The following is a 25,516-nucleotide window of genomic DNA, read 5'->3' as shown; positions in this document are numbered from 1 at the left end:
ATATATATATATATATATATATATATATATATATATATATATATATATATATATGTAACACTTTAGTCTCTTTCCACCATACTCTCTCATGTAGTACCATGGGATCTCCACCATACAAGGGCCATTGATCTATATATAACTCTTTAGTCTCTTTCCACCATACTCTCTCATGTAGTACCATGGGATCTCCACCATACAAGGGCCATTGATCACTGTTACCAATACAAGGCACTTTGTTCTAGTGAAAGCATGACATTGTTGACTATCTCAAAACTTATCCATATAAAACATACTTTCATAGAAGACAAAAATAGAGGTATCTTTGAAACAAACCTTCATGCAGGGTGTGTATCTCAAAAATCAGGCCGAAGAAAGTACACAAAACATGATGATGTCACAATCACATATTACCTCACCTCATCTTACCATCCAATCAAATCACTTTCCCAAATTCTGAAAAGCCTTGTTCTGGCCTTATAAGGAAATCATTTTTTTAAAAAATAGATCCTCACCTGGCACAGATCTCACAGATCTGGTTAAATAAAGCTGTGTATGTTTTAAAGAATATCAGTACCTGAGCCTTCTGTTCTGCCTCTTGATATCTTTTTTCATAGTCAACTGGAGTTACTGTTTCTGAATCACTCATTTGTGTGGAAGTAACATTCACCCTGATGGTAGTGCCATGGTCAGATGCAGGTGTTTCTGTATCACGTATGCTTGTGGGTGGTGTAGGAACTGGAGCTGAAATAATTATTTGTTGTTGACAAAATAAGTTAAAGTGTTAAAGTCTGTTTATAATGAGAACCATCTGTTACAAAAAAGTGTTATAAACAGAAATGGACCTAACTATTGTTTCCAGCATAGGGGGTGGACCTGACTATTGTTTCCAGCATAGGGGGTGGACCTAACTATTGTTTCCAGCATAGGGGTGGACCTAACTATAGTTTCCAGAATGATGGACCTAACTTAACACTAATCTTTGATTTATGCAGGAATTTGCTATACCCAAATTTCTTATAGTTGTATATACAAGTTAAATTGTATACATGGCTCTCATAACAGATATATTTGAAGTAAGATTTCTTCAGTAGAAAGGTAAATGAATTTTCCCCCTCAAAAATGTTCCTCTTCAATCCAGGGAAAAGAAGAGAGCTATAAAAAAAGCAATTCTATAAACAATTATTTTCAAAATGAATCAGTAAATTCAGTAAATTGACAGAAGGCAGTGCTATCCCATTGACAGAAGGCAATGCTATCCTATTGACAGAAGGCAATGCTATCCCATTGACAGAAGGCAATGCCATCCTATTGACAGAAGGCAATGCTATCCCATTGACAGAAGGCAATGCTATCCCACTTACAGAAGGCAATGCTATCCCATTGACAGAAGGTAATGCTATCCCATTGACAGAAGGCAATGCTACCCCACTGACAGAAGGCAGTGTATGGACCCAGATGGCTGATAAAGATGCTCTAAATTATAGACAGTCATGCAATCATAGATTTAGTCTTGTTTTCATAGTAATTAAAATGTATACATAATAAAGATGAGACAACTAAATGTACAAGGTTTCAATTCATTAAAGCAGTTCATTAAAATATTTGTCTACTTTGGGTCATAACTATCATATATAAAGATAATACTCTTCTCTTTGTAAATATGCTTATAAGGTCTTTTAAAACACATTCTACAAATGTCAAAATATTGCTTTTCAGATCCTATTGTTTGAATTTGTATTGTACTCCTTCTCAACAAATTCTTCACATTCTGCAATAACATGGTCATATATATGTTGCAACTGTCAATGAATGTAGGTTTTTAATGGGTTATGACAGGCATGGTCAAAATTTGTCTGTTACAACAATGAAATTAGGTTTTGAATGGATTATGACAGACATGGTCGAAATTTATCAGTTACAACAATGAAATTAGGTTTTCAGTGGGTGATGACAGTTAAGGTAGAAATTTTTCTCTTACAAAATGAATTTAGATTTTCAGTGGGTTATGATAGGCATGATAGATAAGTGTCTGGTACAAGAATGAATTCTACACACAGGTATGATGCAAATTCTATTTTTAATCATTTCACAGCAAATTCCAAACACGTATATATACAGTGTGACCCCACTAAAGCATGCTCCATTATAACGCAAATTCGGATATAACACGGTCGTGGTGTGGCTCATGAAATTTAATATACATGTATTTTTCTTGTACATAAAAAAAAACTTTCTTAAAAGTAAGGAGAAAAAAAACAAGAACAAGTTTATTATCATTTTGGGAAAGAGATTGCTCCTGAAATTTTATATGTATTTTTCTTGCACACAAAAATGTAATTTTCTTCTTAAAAGTACCAAAAATAATGTTTATTCTGGGATCGCGTAGGGCTTCACCAATGTCTCAAATTTAGAACTTTTTTCCTTATTGGTGGCAAAATATACCATCTACCTATTATTTCTTTTTATTGGCGATATTGTTTACTGTTTAAACTTGTATATACAACCATTGGTTTGGAGTGGAGAAAGGGCCCCACAAAAGAAAGACACAAACTGGATATAAAATGCACTGAAATTTATCTATTGTTATATAAACGAATTCTTTGTCCATATTGACAAACCATCTAAACAGTGCATTGTTATATCATAATCTGCTTATCTTGACAACTAGCATGAGTACCGTACGTTGTAAGATATCCGCTTTTTCGTTGTTGACATTTCTGGTATTGGAGATCAACCAGACGAGGCATTATCTTGTAATCTATCTTTCGTCAAATTTTCAGCCGCTCACTAGTAATTAATATATTTACAAAGACTGATATTTGTATGCGGATGGTAAGTAAAATTCGTTGGTTTTTTATTCCCACTCAGAATTACATCCTTCAGAGCACTCGCATTTTCTGTAATAATCCTTGGCATCAGATCCGAACAACTGCATGCGTGGAAGGCACCATCATACTGCTACCACAAATGTAAAAGCAAACACACATATTACTTATTGGCTTATTCAATAGGCGGAGAGGAACAGTAATTAGAATAGTCCATATGACAGCCAATTCCTTTTTGAAAATGTACCCAGATAAAATAGTTTGCTGAAATTTCAAAGAAAACAGATTAGCTTTGAAGCACCGATTATTATGAAAATGTACTCAGCAAATGGAGAGAAAAAATCAGTCTCAATCATGCAATACAATTATCTCATGTTGCCACCACAATAAGAAATGGGCATTGTTTGGCCCTCCAAAGCTGTCCTTTAGCAGTGACTTCAGTAACACATGCACCCTTCATCAAAGAAAGCCAACTACAATCTTCAATAAAAGCAAACTTTTCTTCAAAGGAAGTCAGTACCAAACTTAAATAAAAGTAATGAAATTTGATGGATTTTTGCATTTTCCAATGTGACTGGAACACAGTAACTGTGATTTGAAATATTCCTTTTTACGTGGAAAAGGTTTATGCAAACGAATGCTACCAATAGTTGCTTAAAACGCAACTAACTTTTACCAACTTGGGAAGTACTGAAAAGTAAATGTGCTTTGTCATTCGTTACGTGATTGTGCTGTTTTCCACTGAATTCAGACCAATATGACCTGACAAAATTATTGAATATTTTAAATGTGTGTGTGTGCATATTTTCGATGGAATCACTTGCACTGTGGATTCAATGTATATGATGAGATTTGCGGGTGAGTACACGGTGTTGATCCTCTATTCATGCTATAGACGTGTATATCTAAACAGTATTCATGTATATGTACCAATTCGTGGTTCTCTAAATAAAGTAAACTATTATGTATGCCTTCTCTGATTTTACTACAGGTGTGGTTCTCATTTAATATGCATCGATTTAAGATGGTAACTGTGCCGATTAAGAATGTATTTTACAGCCCACATTTATTACCCCCCTGCAAAATTATTTTGGGGTATATGCATCACTTTTTTTTAACTAACTGACCTGGTTGCTTATAACACTGTTCGATCTAAAAAAAAGGTCATGTACTTTTGGCTCCCAACTACCATGTTATAGCGGGGTCAAGCTGTATATATATATATATATTTGTATACAAATGAATAATATCACTGACAAAAAATCTATATTATGACAATTTAATACAAATATGGATAGAGAAACAAATGATGTATAGCTTGCACAAATCATTACAAAGCTATTCTATAGAATTTCTACAGGCTACTAATTGAAGTCTATTCTATAGAATTTCTACAGGCTGCTAACTTAAGTCTATTCTATAGAATTTCTACAGGCTGCTAACTTAAGTCTATTCTATAGAATTTCTACAGGCTGCTAATTGTAGTCTATTCCATATAATTTCTACAGGCTGCTACATGAAGTCTATTCTATAGAATTTCTACAGGCTGCTAATTGTAGTCTATTTCATAGAATTTCTACAGGCTGCTATATGAAGTTTATTCTATAGAATTTCTACAGGCTGCTAACTTAAGTCTATTCTGTAGAAATTATACAGGCTGCTAATTAAAGTCTATTCTTTTTTTATTCTAGTTTGAATGGTTTATTGAAGGCTATTATATTCATACTGGTTTGTATTGCCAACTGAAAGAAATTCTAGTTATAGTAGAATGTATGGCTCATAAAAGGCTATTCTAATCATACTAGTATATGTGCCAGTTGAAGGATATTCGATTCATATTGGTGTTTATGGCCAATCGAAGACTGCTGTATTCCCATGTCATAAAAAGGGCATAATACCAACAAGTGCCATGTCATAAAAAGGGCACAATACCAATAAGTACCTTGTCATACAAAGGGCATAATACCAACTAATTACAATACATACATGTCAAATGGCATAATACCAACAAGTTACATGTTATACAAATAGCACAATACCAGCAAGTGCTATGACATACAAAGGGCATAATACCAGCAAGTTACATTAATACAAAGGGAACAACCCAACAAGTGCCATGAGATACAAAGGTTTAATACCAGCATGTACTATGACATACAAAGGGCGTAATACCAACAAGTTACATGCCATACAAAGGGCATAATACCAACAAGTGCCATGCCATATAAAGAGCATAATACCAACATGTGCCATGCCATAAAAAGGGCATAATACCAACTGGTTACATGTCATGCAAAGGGCATAATACCAACATGTGCCATGACATACAAAGGGCATAATACCAACAAGTGCCATGTCATACAAAGGGCATAATACCAACAAGTGCCATGACCTACAAAGGGCATAATACCAACAAGTGCCATGACCTACAAAGGCATAATCCCAACAAGTGCCATGACCTACAAAGGGCATACTACCAAAAAGTGGCATGACCTACAAATATTCTGACTGATATTTCTCCATACTGTTTTAAAAGCTTAAACTGTCAGCAGCTAATCATGATAAACTACCATACATTGGTAATAGACCCCATCCATAAATATTTATTCACTAATTTGCTATTATACTGTGATTTATTGTATGCATAAATATTTCAATCAGAAATAAATGCACATGCTTATATCAATAAATCTTACAAACCAAACCCTAATACAATATTTAAAACAGACAAACAGACTTGATTACATTGAACATTGCCACCACAGTGGGTGCACATACTGTACATACATGCACTGCCACCAAGTATGCACATATTGTATATGTGAACACTACCACCAAAGAGTGCACAAAATGTACAAACTTAGGGATCAAAAGGTTGTAGGTTCAATTTATGCAATGTCCACAGCTGTTTTTTCCCTCGAGAAAAACTGCAAACACCTATGGAAGGAAACCAGCAAGACATGGCTGCAAATGAGTATCTGAATCTGCTAGGGGTTAACCTCTGATGGACTGGCATTCCACTAGTGATGTAATCATACAATGCAGCCATGATATATCATCATCACAATTACCATGGATAGTTGTATCATAAGCATTGGACCAATGGTACATTCTGATTGATACTTGTTTACCATTGTCAGATGTCTCATCAGCATTGGACCATTAGTATATTTTGATTGATACATATTTACCATGGTCAGTTGTGTCATCAGCATTGGACCATTTGTAAATTTTGACTATTGTACATTTACTATGGTTAGTAATGTTATCAGCATTGGACCATAAGCACATTTTGATTGATACATATTTACCATGGTCAATTTTGTCATCAGCATTGGACCTTTAGTACATTTTGACTAATACACATTCCATGGTCAGTTGTACCATCATTATTGGACCATAAGTACATTCTGATTGATACGTATTTATCATGGTCAATTGTGCCATCAGCATTGGACCATAAGTACATTTTAACTGATACAGATTTACCATGGTCATTTGTGTCTTCATCATTGGACCATTAGTCCATTTTGATTCATACATATTTTCATGGTCAGTTGTGTCATCAGCACTGGACCATTAGTACATTTTGATTGATAAATATTTACTATGGTCATTTGTGTCATCAGCATTGGACCATTAGAACATTTTGATTCATACATATTTATCATGGTCAGTTTTGTCATCAGCATCGGACCATTGGAACATTGTGACTGATACAAATTTGTCATGGTCAGTTGTATTATCAGCATTGGACCATTAAAACATTTTGATTTATACATCTTTGTCAGACATAAATGGCAGCAGTCTAAAGGAAATAATCAGTTTTAAAAAAATGCTGTTGAATTTTCTGCAAGCTGAAAACATGAAACATGGAACATGACCCAGCAAGTTTTTTTCAGGACACTGGGTGATACATCCTAAAGGCAGTATAAACCCCGTGTTGTTATAATGATGATATCATACAAATGTAGCAGCATCACAACAAGTTAGACTCATGATTGCTGAAAAAATAAAAATACAGCAACATCATGATACATTAGGCTCATAACATCATTATATCCCATATTGGGACAATTACTTTTTAAGTCATTTAACATTAATGGTAACCAGGAAAAAAGATGTTGTTGTTGTTGTTGTTGTTGTTGTTGTGGGGTTTAAAGACATTTTTCAGCACATGATAGGCTATGCATGGCAGCCAGTATTAATGGTGGAGGAAGAACCCGGAAAGACCCCGGTAAAAACCACCAACCCACGAGAAGCTACTGGCAAGCTTTCTCACATACCCACATTAGCCGAATCCTAGACTCGAACCCATGCAGACAGAGGTGAGATGGCAGTGATCCATAATGGAGAGCGCTTTAGACCACTCTGCCACTTGGGGCCCCCTGAAAAAAGACTTGACTCATCTCATTCCAATCCAAGTCAAATGTACTTGACTCATCTAATTCCAATCCAAGTCAAATGTACTTGACTCATCTCATTCCAATCCAAGTCAAATGAGGCTTGGAAAAAGGCTTGGAGATTACCGCAGTGATCAAACTGAGAAATCAAGCAGAAGAACCATCAGCTAGGTATGCAAAATAAAATTCTACATCTCAACCATCAGCTAGATATGCAAAATAAAATTCAACATCTCAAACATCAGCTAGGTATGCAAAATAAAATTCTACATCTCAACCATCAGCTAGATATGCAAAATAAAATTCTACATCTCAAACATCAGCTAGATATGCAAAATAAAATTCTACATCTCAAACATCAGCTAGATATGCAAAATAAAAATCAACATCTCAAACATCAGCTAGGTATGCAAAATAAAATTCTACATCTCAACCATCAATGAAAAACTTGCACCCTCAATTTTAAATGTTATTTCCACAATTTATATTTTGATGAAAGATTTTATGGAAATCATTCAATTTTCAAATAGTGATAAGTTATTTAGTCAGCATGATGCAATGAAAAGTTATTTAGTCAGTGTGATGCAATGATAAGTCATTCAATCGGTGTGATGCAATGATAAGTTATTTAGTGTGATGCAATGATAAGTTATTTAATCAGTGTGATGCAATGATAAATTATTCAGTCAGTGTGATTTAATGATAAGTTATTTAGTGTGATTTAATGATAAGTTATTTAGTGTGATGCAATGATACGTTATTCAGTCAGTGTGATTCAATGATAAGTTACTGAGTCAGTATGATGCAAAGAACATTTGTTTCAGTTTACTATGGTTTGGTGTTTTACAAGACTGCAACATCTCTAGGTTAGTTAGTGCTGAAGTAAAGTACCTAGCCCAAGGATGCATAAATATAGCCAGTCCAGACTGGTACAATGGCAGGATTCAAACCTGCATGCTACAATCATAAGTCTACAACACTTACCTCTGAACCACCATGGCTCCTATCACCATTAGTCACCTCTGGCAAGTGTGCTTATTATGATGTATAAGAATCCTGATCCCAAGAGGCAATTCAGAATGGCCCCTATCTTTAAGTGGCATAATGGCAACTTAGAATGTCCCCTATCTTTAAATGGCTTAAGGGTAAATCAAAATGGCTCCTATCTTCGAATGTCATAAGAGTGACTCAGAATGGCCCCAATCTTTAAATGGCATAAGGAAAAATCAGAATGTCTCCTGTCCTTAAATGGCATAAGGGCAAATCAGAATGAACCCATCTAACAACGTCATAAGCACAACTCACAATGAACCATATCTTCAAATGGAAAGAAGGCAAATCAGAATGACAGCTATCTTTAAGTGGCATAAAGGCAATTCACAATGGCTCCTTTCTTCAAATCGCATAAGGGCAATTCAGAATGGCCCCTTTCCTCAAATGGTATGAGGGCTATTCAAAATGGCTCCTTTCTTCAAATGGCATAAGGGCAACTCATAATAGCCCCTTTGTTCAAATGCAATGAGGGCAATTCACAATGGCTCCTTTCTTCAAATGACATAAGGGCAACTCAGAATGGCCCCTTTCTTCAAATGGAATGAGGGCAATTCACAATGGCCCCTTTCTTCAAATAAAGTCCTTTTTAACATGCCACAGACAGAAAATGCCAAAAAGGTTTCAAAATGCATATTGCATATGTTGTGTGTGTTGACCTGTAATTCACTGTACATCCACCTACAAAAAGACCAGGCTTCACTCTAAGTAACTTTACACCATGGGACCTGAATAATCTTTGGACTTGTTAACAGCTGGTTTGAAAACCTCAACCATAATAGGTCTAACAGCTGGTTTAAAAACCTCAACCATTATAAAATAGGTCTAACAGCTGGTTTGAAAACCTCAACCATTATAAAATAGGTCTAACAGCTGGTTTGAAAACCTCAACCATTGTAAAAAGGTCTAACAGCTGGTTTGAAAACCTCAACCCTTATAAAAAAGGTATAACAGCTGGTTTGAAAACCTCAACCATTATAAAAAAAGGTCTACCAGCTGGTTTGAAAACCTCAACCCTTATAAAAAAAGGTCTAACAGCTGGTTTAAAAACCTCAACCCTTATAAAACAGGTCTAACAGCTGGTTTGAAAACCTCAACCATTATAAAAAAGGTCTAACAGCTGGTTTGAAAACCTCAACCATTATAAAATAGGTCTAACAGCATATCATCATGTTTAACATTCCTTTCCCAAAGTCATTACCCAAGCCATGACAATTGTGCAATAATAACAAATTGAAATCCAGATTTAAAATGAAAACTTTTCAAACCATAGTTTCTTTTTGTCCTTAATTTTCTTTCACCATCTGATTAAGAATACAACAAGGCTGTATGTTAATGCAAATATGAAACAGTAGCTAGGTAATGAAACTAATCTGAATTTTCTATGAAAACAAACAAAAGAAAAATGAAATCAACACAAAACAAAAGTCAGCTGATTGCTTTGTCTTGAATGCAAACTGTAATGTGATGATGCTTTCAAATGCACATGACCTTGACAAACTGCATTGTGATGATGTTACCAAATGTGTATGAACCTTAAAAACTATGATTGTGATGATGTTACCAAATGCATATGACCTTCAAAAACTGTATTGTGATGTTACCAATAGCATGACCTTGACAAATTGTAATATAATGACCTTAACAGATGCATATGACCTTGAAAAACTGTAATGTGATGTTACCAAATGGAAATGACCTTGAAAACTGTACTGTGAACATATTACTAATTGCATATGACCTTGAGAAAATGTAATGTGATGATGTTACCAAATGCAAAATAACCTTGGAAACTAATAAAATCTTTCAAACAAAATCTTTTATAGTTAATGCTGCAGCCATTACTTTTGTTTCCTATGGTGACTCAGTTAAAGTTGTGATACATATGTACCTCAATTAGTAAAGCGATACCTATAGTGACTTAGTGTAATGATACATATAGTAACTGAATTAGTGTTGTGATACTTTTTGTGACTCAATTAGTGCAGTGGTATCTTTAGTGGCTCAATTAGTGTTGTGACACCTATAGTTACAGATAATTCAAGACTACAATCAGATACAATAACAGTTGATTGGTTCAATTGGTGTTGTGACACCTATAGTTACAGATTATTGGGGATTACAATCAGATACAATAACAGTTGACTGGTTCAATTGGTGTTGTGACACCTATAGTTACAGATTATTGGGGATACAATCAATGCAATAACAGTTGATTGGTTCAGACAGTGTTGTGACACCTATAGTTACAGATTATTGGGGATTACAATCAGATGCAATAACAGTTGATTGGTTCAATTAGTGTTGTGACACCTATAGTTACAGATTATTGGGGATTACAATCAGATGCAATAACAGTTGAGTGGTTCAATTAGTGTTGTGACACCTATAGTTACAGATTATTGGGGATACAATCAGATACAATAACAGTTGATTGGTTCAATTATTGTTGTGACACCTATAGTTACAGATTATTGTGGAATACAATCAATGCAATAACAGTTGATTGGTTCAGACAGTGTTGTGACACCTATAGTTACAGATTATTGGGGATTACAATCAGATGCAATAACAGTTGAGTGGTTCTATTAGTGTTATAACACCTATAGTTAAAGATTATTGTGGAATACAATCAGATGCAATAACAGTTGATTGGTTCAATTAGTGTTGTGACACCTATAGTTACAGATTATTGGGGATTACAATCAGATGCAATAACAGTTGAGTGGTTCTATTAGTGTTATAACACCTATAGTTAAAGATTATTGGGGATTACAATCAGATGCAATAACAGTTGATTGGTTCAATTAGTGTTGTGACACCTATAGTTACAGATTATTGTGGAATACAATCAGATGCAATAACAGTTGATTGGTTCAGACAGTGTTGTGACACCTATAGTTACAGATTATTGTGGAATACAATCAGATGCAATAACAGTTGATTGGTTCAGACAGTGTTGTGACACCTATAGTTACAGATTATTGGGGATTACAATCAGATGCAATAACAGTTGAGTGGTTCTATTAGTGTTATAACACCTATAGTTAAAGATTATTGTGGAATACAATCAGATGCAATAACAGTTGATTGGTTCAATTAGTGTTGTGACACCTATAGTTACAGATTATTGGGGATTACAATCAGATGCAATAACAGTTGAGTGGTTCTATTAGTGTTATAACACCTATAGTTAAAGATTATTGGGGATTACAATCAGATGCAATAACAGTTGATTGGTTCAATTAGTGTTGTGACACCTATAGTTACAGATTATTGGGGATTACAATCAGATGCAATAACAGTTGAGTGGTTCTATTAGTGTTATAACACCTATAGTTACAGATTATTGGGGATTACAATCAGATGCAATAACAGTTGATTGGTTCAATTAGTGTTGTGACACCTATAGTTAAAGATTATTGGGGATTACAATCAGATGCAATAACAGTTGATTGGTTCAGACAGTGTTGTGACACCTATAGTTACAGATTATTGGGGATTACAATCAGATGCAATAACAGTTGAGTGGTTCTATTAGTGTTATAACACCTATAGTTAAAGATTATTGGGGATTACAATCAGATGCAATAACAGTTGAGTGGTTCTATTAGTGTTATAACACCTATAGTTAAAGATTATTGCGGAATACAATCAGATGCAATAACAGTTGATTGGTTCAATTAGTGTTGTGACACCTATAGTTACAGATTATTGGGGATTACAATCAGATGCAATAACAGTTGAGTGGTTCTATTAGTGTTATAACACCTATAGTTAAAGATTATTGGGGATTACAATCAGATGCAATAACAGTTGATTGGTTCAATTAGTGTTGTGACACCTATAGTTACAGATTATTGGGGATTACAATCAGATGCAATAACAGTTGATTGGTTCAGACAGTGTTGTGACACCTATAGTTACAGATTATTGTGGAATACAATCAGATACAATAACAGTTGATTGGTTCAATTAGTGTTGTGACACCTATAGTTACAGATTATTGGGGATTACAATCAGATGCAATAACAGTTGATTGCTTCAATTAGTGTTATAACACATATAGTTAAAGATTATTGGGGATTACAATCAGATGCAATAACAGTTGATTGGTTCAATTAGTGTTGTGACACCTATAGTTACAGATTATTGGGGATTACAATCAATGCAATAACAGTTGATTGGTTCAGACAGTGTTGTGACACCTATAGTTACAGATTATTGTGGAATACAATCAGATGCAATAACAGTTGATTGGTTCTATTAGTGTTGTGACACCTATAGTTACAGATTATTGGGGATTACAATCAATGCAATAACAGTTGATTGGTTCAATTAGTGTTGTGACACCTATAGTTACAGATTATTGTGGAATACAATCAGATGCAATAACAGTTGATTGGTTCAATTAGTGTTATAACACATATAGTTAAAGATTATTGTGGAATACAATCAGATGCAATAACAGTTGATTGGTTCAATTAGTGTTGTGACACCTATAGTTACAGATTATTGGGGATTACAATCAATGCAATAACAGTTGATTGGTTCAGACAGTGTTGTGACACCTATAGTTACAGATTATTGTGGAATACAATCAGATGCAATAACAGCTGATTGGTTCTATTAGTGTTGTGACACCTATAGTTAAAGATTATTGGGGATTACAATCAGATGCAATAACAGTTGAGTGGTTCTATTAGTGTTATAACACCTATAGTTAAAGATTATTGGGGATTACAATCAGATGCAATAACAGTTGATTGGTTCAGACAGTGTTGTGACACCTATAGTTACAGATTATTGTGGAATACAATCAGATGCAATAACAGTTGATTGGTTCAGACAGTGTTGTGACACCTATAGTTACAGATTATTGGGGATTACAATCAGATGCAATAACAGTTGAGTGGTTCTATTAGTGTTATAACACCTATAGTTAAAGATTATTGGGGATTACAATCAGATGCAATAACAGTTGATTGGTTTCAATTAGTGTTGTGACACCTATAGTTACAGATTATTGGGGATTACAATCAATGCAATAACAGTTGATTGGTTCAATTAGTGTTGTGACACCTATAGTTACAGATTATTGTGGAATACAAACAGATGCAATAACAGTTGATTGGTTCAATTAGTGTTGTGACACCTATAGTTACAGATTATTGTGGAATACAATCAGATGCAATAACAGTTGATTGGTTCAATTAGTGTTATAACACATATAGTTAAAGATTATTGTGGAATACAATCAGATGCAATAACAGTTGATTGGTTCAATTAGTGTTGTGACACCTATAGTTACAGATTATTGGGGATTACAATCAATGCAATAACAGTTGATTGGTTCAGACAGTGTTGTGACACCTATAGTTACAGATTATTGTGGAATACAATCAGATGCAATAACAGTTGATTGGTTCTATTAGTGTTGTGACACCTATAGTTACAGATTATTGGGGATTACAATCAATGCAATAACAGTTGATTGGTTCAATTAGTGTTGTGACACCTATAGTTACAGATTATTGTGGAATACAATCAGATGCAATAACAGTTGATTGGTTCAATTAGTGTTGTGACACCTATAGTTACAGATTATTGGGGATTACAATCAATGCAATAACAGTTGATTGGTTCAATTAGTGTTGTGACACCTATAGTTAAAGATTATTGTGGAATACAATCAGATGCAATAACAGTTGATTGCTTCAATTAGTGTTGTGACACCTATAGTTACAGATTATTGTGGAATACAATCAGATGCAATAACAGTTGATTGGTTCTATTAGTGTTGTGACACCTATAGTTACAGATTATTGGGGATTACAATCAATGCAATAACAGTTGATTGGTTCAATTAGTGTTGTGACACCTATAGTTACAGATTATTGGGGATACAATCAATGCAATAACAGTTGATTGGTTCAGACAGTGTTGTGACACCTATAGTTACAGATTATTGTGGAATACAATCAATGCAATAACAGTTGATTGGTTCAGACAGTGTTGGGACACCTATAGTTACAGATTATTGGGGATTACAATCAGATGCGTGGTCTAAGGTTGACATTGCCCGGGGTGGGAGTGGGAGACAAGCGCCCCAATCCTCCAAAATGCCCCATACGGCCTGCGTCTCTTACTGCCTCTGTCAACTAAAATCCAGCTCCTGGCCTTCGCGAGTGGCTTAGATTTGAAGCCCGGCAGACCATGTTTTCTACTAACAGGAGAAGGGGTGAAGGCGGCCCACTGGCGCCTTAAAACCAGTTGCTTCGGGTAGATGGGACTCGTAAACCTTGGATGGTAGCTCATCTAGGAGAAGGAAAACTCCGATTCCAAACCTCTGCTGCCTTGTGGCTATACCCACTCATGGGAAAGGCTAAGGGAGTAAACCCCGACAGAAAATCCGGAGATGGAGTCCCTAAGGCGGTATGACATTGACTTCAACGTCATTCCGGCAACTCCTGCGACGCCATTGGTGCCAAGCTGTATCGGCATTCGTCGTTCCCTTGGGCACACCAGCTGCGTGGAGAGGGGGGATCTGCTGCATGGGCAACAGCTGATTCTCCATACCACCCTGCCCAGGCTTCATAGCTCCACTGGAGAGGACACTCCAGCGTCGTCGTACGGCGTCGGCACAACACGAGAAGTAGCAGTTTACCGGTTCTAAGTCAAAGCTCGATTGGCGTAGAGCTTGGCGCCAGGGGTTACTTCTGACGGTGGGAGAGATCATCAGGTCTCACTGGACAGCTACCGCCCGCCTCAAGCTGGGCAGCCCCCAGTCAGTAAGGTGCTGCCCGCCATGGCCTGCCTGCTTCACTGGGTGCGTGGAGCTTAGAGAACCATCTCGACAAGTGGGCCACAAAACTCTGCACCAGGAAAGACTAAAAGAAGAAATAAAAAGACTCCAACTCTTCGTTTTGCAACCTGGAACATCAGGACCACGTGTCCTGGATTGACCACTGACCTACAGCAGATCGACGATGCACGGAAGACTGCCGTCATTGACAGAGAACTCTCCCGACTGAACATCGACATTGCCTGCCTCCAGGAGACCCGACTGGCTGACAGCGGCACCATCAGGGAAGCCAATTACACATTCTTTTGGCAGGGGAAGCCCTTGGATGAACCTAGGCATCATGGTGTAGGCTTTGCCGTCAAGAACACGCTAATCGCCTTCATTGAACCTCCATCATCAGGTACTGAGAGAATCCTTGCCCTCCGGCTGTCAACATCCTTAGGCCCGGTCAACATCTTCAGTGTGTACGCTCCAACCCTCTACTCCACCTACGAGGAGAAAGACAAGTTTTATGAGGCTCTGGATCAGGCAATATCTAGTATCCCCAACAATGAAAGCCTTTACTTACTAGGAGACTTCAATGCTAGAGTGGGAGCTGACCATGAGGCCTGGTCCACCTGTCTTGGCTTTTACGGAAGGGGAAAGATCAACGAGAATGGTCAGCGACTGCTGGAGATGTGCTGCTCCCACAGCCTATGTGTGACAAACACTTTCTTCAAATGCAAGGAGATCCACCAGGTGTCGTGGAGACACCCACGTTCATGCCACTGGCACCAGCTAGACCTCGTCATCACCAGGCGTGCAGAACTGGCCAGTGTCCTCCTTACCCGCAGCTACCACAGTGCCGATTGTGACACGGACCATTCCCTCGTGGCCAGCAAGGTGCGAATATTACCCAAGAAGCTGCACCACGCCAAGAAGAAGGGTCACCCACGTATCAACACCTGCTGTGCAAGCAACCCAGAGAAAACACAGCAGTTCATCAGCAAACTGAAGGAAGCCCTCACCAAAGTGACACCTGATGACACCATTGATTCCAAGTGGGCCCATATCCGTGACTCTGTGTACAATTCAGCCATCACAGCTTACGGGAAGAGGGAGCGAAAGAATGTCGACTGGTATGAGGCAAACTGGGAGGAGATGGAGCCCGTGACTGAGGCAAAGAGGAAAGCCCTCCTGGCATACAAGGCTGCACCTAGTCCCAGAACACTACAAGCCCTCAGGATTGCAAGGAATAATGCCCAGAAGACCGCCTGCCGCTGTGCCAACATTTACTGGCTGAACCTTTGCAACAGTATACAGACAGCTGCTGACACCGGGGATACAAGAGGAATGTATGAGGGTATCAAACAAGCGACAGGCCCCCCCAGCTACAAGACCGCCCCCCTCAAGTCCAAGACGGGCGAAGTCATCACAGACCAGGGGAAACAACTGCAGCGATGGGTTGAGCACTATCTCGAGCTATATGCAACCCAAAACAATGTCACTGGAACTGCCCTGGACGCCATTCCAGACCTGCCTGTCATGGAGGAGCTAGACACACAGCCCACCCTGGAAGAGCTCGGAAAAGCCATCGATTGCCTTGCCTGTGGGAAGGCTCCCGGAAGCGACGGCATTCCGCCTGAAGTCCTCAAGAGCGGAAAACCAGCACTGCTCCAGCCCCTACACACACTCCTCTGCCTTTGCTGGGAACAGGGATACATCCCACAGGACATGCGTGATGCCAACATCGTCACTTTGTACAAAAACAAAGGAGACCGTAGTGACTGCAACAACTATCGGGGCATCTCCCTCCTCAGCATCGTCGGAAAGGCCTTCGCCCGTGTTGCCTTGGCACGCTTGCAGATCCTAGCCTCCCGCTTCTACCCAGAATCCCAGTGTGGATTTCGAGCCGGCAGGTCAACTGTAGACATGATCTTCTCACTACGTCAGCTGCAGGAGAAGTGTCGCGAGCAGCGGATGCCCCTCTACGTTGCCTTCATAGACCTGACGAAGGCGTTTGACATGGTTAGTCGGAGTGGACTCTTCAGACTTCTGCAGAAGATCGGCTGCCCCCCACGTCTGCTTGCTGTCATTATGTCGTTCCACGAGAACATGCACAGCACAGTGTGCTTCAATGGCGCAACATCTGAAGCATTCCCAGTCGTTAGCGGAGTCAAACAAGGCTGTGTCCTTGCACCGACGCTCTTTGCCATCTTCTTCTCCATGCTTCTCCAGTACGCATTCAAGGACTGCTACGAGGGAGTGTACATCCATACCAGGGCTGATGGCAAGCTGTTCAACATCGCCCGTCTCCGTGCTAAGACTAAAGTCACAGAGGTACTCATCCGTGAATTGCTCTTTGCCGACGATGCAGCCTTGACATCACACACAGAAGATGGACTTCAGCAGCTGGTATGCTGCCTCTCCCATGCATGTAAGGAATTTGGACTGACCATCAGTTTGAAGAAAACAAATGTCATGGCACAGGACACAGACTCCCCTCCCTCTGTCTCCATCGATGGGTACAATTTGGAAGTTGTCGAGAACTTCACATACCTCGGGTCTAACATCTCCAGCTCACTCTCCATTGATTTTGAGGTGGGCGGCAGGATTGCCAAGGCAGCAGCAGTGATGGCCAGACTTAACCAGAGGGTCTGGAACAACCCCAACCTCACAGAGAAGACCAAACTGCGTGTCTACCAAGCGTGCGTGCTCAGCTCACTTCTCTACAGCAGTGAAACATGGACCACCTATGCAAGACACGAGAGGAAACTCAACAGCTTCCACCTGAGATGTCTGCGGCGCATTCTGCACATCCAGTGGCAGGACAAAGTACCCAACACAGAAGTTCTAGAACGCGCCAACATGAACAGCATGTTCTCCATACTCAGCGAGAGGCGCCTTCACTGGCTCGGCCATGTCAAGAGAATGGACCCAGGTCGCATTCCCAAGGACCTGTTATATGGGGAGTTAGCAGAAGGTGCACGACCAACTGGACGACCACATCTGCGCTACAAAGATGTTTGCAAGAAGGATATGAAGACAGCAAACATCAATGTCAACGACTGGGAGAGCTGTGCAAACAACCGTTCCAGCTGGCGTCTAGCTGTCAGGCAGGGAGTTCAAAACGCAGAGGAAAAGAGAAGAATAAAGCAAGCTGAAAAGAGAGCTAAAAAGAAGGATAAGCAAAAGCGTACTTTGGAGCTATGCCATCGTCTCTCGTAGACGGACGGATGCCAAGAATCAGATGCAATAACAGTTGATTGGTTCGGACAGTGTTGTGACACCTATAGTTACAGATTATTGTGGAATACAATCAGATGCAATAACAGTTGATTGGTTCAATTAGTGTTGTGACACCTATAGTTACAGATTATTGGGGAATACAATCAGATGCAATAACAGTTGATTGGTTCAATTGGTTTTGTGACACCTATAGTTACAGATTATTGGGGATTACAATCAATGCAATAACAGTTGATTGGTTCAATTGGTGTTGTGACACCTATAGTTACAGATTATTGTGGAATACAGTCAGATGCAATAACAGTTGATTGGTTCTATTAGTGTTATAACACCTATAGTTACAGATTATTGTGGAATACAATCAGATGCAATAACAGTTGACTGGTTCAATTAGTGTTGTGACACCTATAGTTACAGATTATTGGGGAATACAGTCAGATGCAATAACAGTTGAGTGGTTCTATTAGTGTTATAACACCTATAGTTAAAGATTATTGTGGAATACAATCAGATGCAATAACAGTTGATTGGTTCAATTAGGGTTGTAACACCTATAGTTACAGATTATTGGGGAATACAGTCAGATGCAATAACAGTTGAGTGGTTCAATTAGTGTTGTGACACCTATAGTTACAGATTATTGGGGATTACAATCAGATGCAATAACAGTGGAGTGATTCAATTAGTGTTGTAACACCTATAGTTACAGATTATTGGGGATTACAATCAGATGCAATAACAGTTGACTGGTTCAGTTACTGTAGCATTACCTATATTATTAGACTATAGTAATGTCAATTCTGGATATATTTAGTACATGCTATGTTTTAAATTAGTGATTGTTATTTTTAAGTTAGTGATTGTCATATTACGTTTCTTAATATACTCTTATAAATAATAGACGTATTTCAATACAATTAGTTTTTTTTAATGTTACTTTACACTTACATGCAGCAATAAAACTGAGACATGTATAAAATATGACTGAATGAGAGTAAACCCAAAGAGTGATAGCAAGAATTTACCATATATACTTATAAGTCAAAAGCTATTATAAACAATACAGACCCAGATCTACCATTGCACAAAGCACTAGCAGAACTGGGTCTGTGCAGTTTATTAGAAGTAATTAGTAGAACAAAGAACACAGACCCAGGTCTGACATCAAACAGTTTTCCAGTAGATCCAGGTCTATGTAGTTTATTATAAGTAATTAGCAGAACAAAGAACACAGACCCAGGTCTGACATCAAACAGTTTTCCAGTAGATCCAGGTCTATGTAGTTTATTATAAGTAATTAGTAGAACAAACAACACAGACCCAGGTCTGCCATCAAACAGTGCACCAGTAGATCCAGGTCTATGCAGTTTATGATAAGTAATCAGCAGAACAAACAACACAGATCTTAATCTGACAGCACTTTAAGCAATGGCAGATCTGGGTTTATGTTGTTTGCAGTTGAACTCTAATTGAGCATATCTAATAAAACAAGAACTGGGGAAATTAATAAATAGTTGAAAAATTAGAACCCAAATCAACTAATTAGAACCCAAATTAGCATAGTAAGAGTACAGTTTACATCTTGATTGTTATCGTTCCTTTCTGTGTGTGTGTGTGTGTGTGTGGGTATATATATATATATATATGTGTGTGTGTGTGTGTGTGTGTGTGTTTACTTTTGAAAAAACAAATATTATAAAGTCCATATTTTCACATATCCAACTTTAGAAGTTCCTTGACTAAAATGTAGACAAAGTATAAATATTTACATTTCAACAGGTATTCTAAAGAAAATGAGGTGTATACTGATAACTTTACCTAGAGTAAAATCAAAATTGTAATGTTTCCTATAGGTGAAAGGTTTTGTCTGGCGAATTCCTGTAGGTAACTCTGGCAGGCCAAGAGAAACTGACGGCAACTTGGGTACTGCATCTGCTGATTTGCTACCATCTGTAAAAAACAGAATAATATAAAAATACTTTGAACTATATACAACTGTAAATAAAATAATAAAGGACTTTGTAAATAGATTTGATTTGTAGCTTTTTAATGGTATTGCATGAGAAGCTTTGATTGGTTGCTTTTAATGTTACTTTTGACAAGATTTCTGATTGGTTGCTTTTAATGTTATTTTGTGACAAGATTTCTGATTGGTTGCTTTTAATGGTATTTCGTTAGGTCTTTGATGCATTGGTTTTAATGGTACTATTTAAAAAACTATTTAATGTATAATTAAAAAAAAAAGGAATTATGCATTCAGAATTACAGAAGATATTGTAAAACCAATCCCCATGTACATAACTGAAGCTGACCCTAAGTATCTACTGTGGAGTTATGTCATCGGTCTGTCTGCATTGCCTATATGTTGACTAGCTCTGAAATTTTATATATGTATGGAACAGGCAAGTCAATTTGTTTTCTTATGTCTCAAATGGGACATAGGTTTTGGACCAGTAAGGATCCATTTTCTCACACTATTCACTGAAGAGACACTACATCAAAGCAAATTTCAGGGAAAATAGACTAACAGTAATTAAATACCTTCAAGTTTGCACAGAAAGTTCACGAAGTTACACTACATTCAAACTATTTTCATTGTTTCATTCAATATAAGAAATTGCTGATGCATTGAACCTAAAGTGATTTAAGAATATATTTGTAGAAAATTGAAGACTCTGTCTCTTTATAGGATGAAGACTAGACTTTTAATTTTAATATGTTGGATATAATTAACAAATTGCTAAATAATATTGCAATATTGTTCTGCTTTCTACTCTTTATTTTCTACTTAAAACAGTCACAAGATTTAACATGTAAAAATACAGTTCATTCAATGTGACCCAGCAATGAAAACATTTCAACACATTCTTAGATGTAATGCTTCCAAATCTGCATCACAATGAAAACAGCTGCAGCCTTCTGTGATACATCTACCTTTACATTGCAAATGTTTGTCAGTTTCATCCTCAGATTTACTAAATAAGTTTGATTCCTCTGTAATTTTAATAGACAAATTCTAAGTCCCTCCGCTTTCACTTGCTCCTTAAAAAATTTAATTTTGCTACCATATTTTTAAAACCATAAAGCTGAAATAGATTTTAGCTTATATTGTTAGAGTAGATGATTTATATTGTGGAATTAAACATGGGGTAAAGGTTTTCCAAATATGGGTCATTTCTAACTATGCCTTGAATCTAGTCGGGACTCCTCCAGTCTTTCATACTTTGTCTGGATTTTGTAAAACTTCAACACAAAATTTCAGTGGCATAGTACACACACTCTCTCTCTCTCATGTTTGATGTCACTTTGCATACTAGCCTCATCTGAGAACTCATTGTCAACATTCTGTCCAATATATTCTTGTCCACCTCAACTGACTCTAATTTCCTGATACCATGAAAAGCATATAATCCGCCAGCTATTAATGACAGTACACTTCCATTATCCACAGGGGTAAATGTTGCCATTTTCACCAAATATGATTGCTTTTCTTAAAATTCTAACTGTGTGTTGTCATTTATCATAATTTAAAATGTATAGTAAAGTAATAAATCATTCTGGATATATTTTAAGTGGACTTTAATTTTTCAAGTCATAAAAGTAGTTCCAAACTGGGTGTGCTATACAGAATGCCTGATATAGGGTTATAGATTGAATATCTGTATCAAAGATCAGCTATAATGTAAGATTAAATGGGTATATAATAGTCCTTTACCAACCGAGATAATGGGACAAATTTGGATTTATTTTGATAGATAAAATGGGTATGTAATAAAGTCCTTTACCAACTGAGCTAATCGGACAAATTTGGATTTATTTTGATAGATAAAATGGGTATGCAATAAAGTCCTTTACCAATTGAGATAATAGGACAAATTTGGATTTATTTTGATACATAAAATGGGTATGTAATAAAGTCCTTTACCAATTGAGTTAATGGGACAAATTTGGATTTACTTTGACAGATAAAATGGGTATGTAATAAAGTCCTTTACCAACTGAGATAATAGGACAAATTTGGATTTATTTTGATAGATAAAATGGGTATGCAATAAAGTCCTTTACCAACTGAGATAATAGGACAAATTTGGATTTATTTTGATACATAAAATGGGTATGTAATAAAGTCCTTTACCAACTGAGTTAATGGGACAAATCTGGATTTATTTTGACAGATAAAATGGGTATGCAATAAAGTCCTTTACCAACTGAGATAATAGGACAAATTTGGATTTATTTTGATAGATAAAATGGGTATGTAATAAAGTCCTTTACCAACTGAGTTAATGGGACAAATCTGGATTTATTTTGATAGATAAAATGGGTATGCAATAAAGTCCTTTACCAACTGAGATAATAGGACAAATTTGGATTTATTTTGATATATAAAATGGGTATGTAATAGTCTTTTACCAACTGAGCTAATGGGACAAATTTGGATTTATTTTGATAGACAAAATGGGTATTAATAAGTCCTTTACCAACTGAGATAATAGGACAAATTTGGATTTATTTTGATAGATATATACTACAACAAACCCAACTTATAACAATCTTCTAGCAAAATTATAGGCAAAGAATTGCTTCAAACTGGAGGTCACCATCTTGAAAAGAAATCAGATTAAATGTTACTTTTGCTAAAAGCAATGCTTATGTGAAAATGTTAAAGTTGTTTTTGTTTCAAGTCAATAAGGCTATAAGATAATTGAAAACAGTCCTAAATTATCCAAAAACCTGAAGTGTTCCTTAAGTGATCCAAAACTTTAAGTGGTCCAAAAGTCATAAGTGATTCAACAACCTTAAGTGGTCCAAAAGTCATAAGTGATCCAAAACTCTTAACTAGTTAAAAAAAGTCTGTTTAAATGCTTTTTAAGTGATTCAAACACTCTCAGGTGATAAAGAACAACATATGATCCAGGTCTTGAGTGATCCAAAAGCCATAATCCTAAAGTGACCCAGAAGGTTAAAGTGATCCAAAAGCCATAATCCTAAAGTGACCCAGAAGGTTAAAGTGATCCAAAAGCCATAATCCTTAAGTGACCCAGAAGGTTAAAGTGATCCAAAAGCCATAATCCTTAAGTGACCCAGAAGGTTAAAGTGATCCAAAAGCCATAATCCTTAAGTGACCCAGAAGGTTAAAGTGATCCAAAAGCCATAATCCTTAAGTGACCCAGAAGGTTAAAGTGATCCAAAAGCCATAATCCTTAAGTGACCCAGAAGGTTAAAGTGATCCAAAAGTCTTATGTGACCCAAAAACTATAAGTGATCCAAAATTCAGCAAGAGAAGATGATGAGACTGATATATATAAACATTTATAAAAATGTTATGTGTCAACATAATGGATATGATCAGGTCTGAATTTCACCCACAGAACTTAAGACTTAAATCTAAGATTAATAATCCAACAATCTAACTGGCTGAAATTCAAGTATATCTTAAAATTGATGTCTTAGTCTAGACTTCAGACTTAATATATTGGTGAAATTATAGCCTGATCATTTTAATGTATAAATTATACACCATACAATTATGGCCTTTAATCATTTTGACGTAAGGATAAATAATATATCAAACAATTAAGACCTGATCATTTTGACATAAACATGCAAGATATAACACACAATTAAGGCCTGATCATTTTGATATAAACATACAAGATATAACACACAATTAAGGCCTGATCATTTTGACATAAACATACAAGATATAACACACAATTAAGGCCTGATCATTTTGATATAAACATACAAGATATAACACACAATTAAGGCCTGATCATTTTGATATAAACATACAAGATATAACACACAATTAAGGCCTGGTCATTTTGATATAAACATAAATAATATACAATATAATAAAGGTCGATCATTTTGATATAAATATAATATACGTCATCACTCTTTGTTATTTTAGTTTATCATACTAAAATGATTTTGCAACAAGCAGACAGACAAATGTATAGACAAAGAAATGAAATTACAGGCAGACTTTACTGCATATACTTGCTATAAGTTGAGTCCAACTGCAAACTGTAGATACCCAAGTCTGCCATTGCATGATGCACTAGCAGATCTTGGTCTATGCAGATTGTTGGAAGTAATCAGTAGAACAAAGAGAACTGACCCTAATCGAACAGCACATTATGTGATGGCAAATTGGTGTCTAGGTTGTTTACAGTTGTACTTGACTTACAAATAAGTATAATAGGTATGTAAGTAAGAGATTCCTATTAATATGAGAGTAGAAGCTAAAATAAATAGTGACTTTCCCCAAGTGTAAATTAAATAACACATCAAACTAATTATGAATTTATTTATTTCTTGTAATTTTACATATTTTTGTGTTACCTATGGTTCAATTTTTTGGACATTCCACCGTGAAAGGAGAGTCCTAACTTTCTTCAAATGATGGTCCTTTGTCATAAATGCCTTGAATTCCTCAGGCAACCCATAACTAATCAACCAAAAAGTGTCACTCACAAATAAAAGTGAATTTACAGTGACAAGTTTTGCTAATCAACCAAAAAGTGTCACTCACAAATAAAAGTGAATTTACAGTGACAAGTTTTGCTAATCAACCAAAAAGTGTCACTCACAAATAAAAGTGAATTTACAGTGACAAGTTTTGCTTTACAGATGTTATAATCTTCAATAACTGATGTTACCCAATTCAAATAACAGACTGTTACCCAATTAACTAATCAATACTACAGTGTGTTACCCACTTCACTGATCACCACTACAGATTGTTACCCAATTAGCTAATCACCACCAACAGATTGTTACCCAATTAAGTAATCACTACTAACAGATTCATACCCAATTCACTAATCACTACTAACAGATTGCTTCCAAATTAACTGATCACCACTAATGCAGCGTTACCCAATTAACCAATCACCACTAACAGATTGCTACCCAATTATATAATCACCACTAACAGATTCCTACCCAATTCACTAATCACCACTAACATATTGCTTCCAAATTAACTGATCACACTAACGTATTGTTACCCAGTTAACCAATCACCACTAACAGATTCCTACCCAATTTATTACTCACCACTAACAGATTCCTACCCAATTCACTAATCACCACTAACAGATTCCTACCCAATTCACTAATCACCACTAACAGATTCCTACCCAATTCACTAATCACCACTAACAGATTCCTACCCAATTCACTAATCACCACTA

At 36.7% G+C, this 25,516-nt stretch overlaps 1 protein-coding gene across 6 annotated transcripts in view; it reads right to left on the bottom strand.

Moving 5' to 3' along the window:
* The window catches only part of LOC149780349 (uncharacterized), a 104,627-nt gene that overhangs the window by 28,843 nt on the left and 50,268 nt on the right, over positions 1-25,516 (bottom strand). For 5 of the 6 annotated variants that reach the window (XR_016415062.1, XM_089937232.1, XM_089937235.1 and 2 more), the window contains 3 exons: positions 20,130-20,261; positions 9,547-9,582; positions 575-741 (listed from right to left, as the gene is read on the bottom strand). Coding sequence is in view for 5 of the 6 variants with exons in the window: in XM_089937232.1 (XP_089793358.1) it covers positions 575-741; positions 9,547-9,582; positions 20,130-20,261 (335 nt within the window). In the remaining variant the exon portion in view is untranslated. The remainder of the gene's footprint in view (positions 1-574; positions 742-9,546; positions 9,583-20,129; positions 20,262-25,516) is intronic. The other variant, XM_089937234.1, reaches the window with a different exon arrangement.

The sequence above is a fragment of the Sinohyriopsis cumingii genome, chromosome 16, assembly GCF_028554795.1.
Source record: "Sinohyriopsis cumingii isolate HCF-2022 chromosome 16, ASM2855479v2, whole genome shotgun sequence".
Classification (NCBI taxonomy): Eukaryota; Metazoa; Mollusca; class Bivalvia; order Unionida; family Unionidae; genus Sinohyriopsis; species Sinohyriopsis cumingii.
The sequence above is the reverse complement of the archived record's forward strand: the minus strand, read 5'-3'. Positions and strand labels throughout refer to the sequence as shown.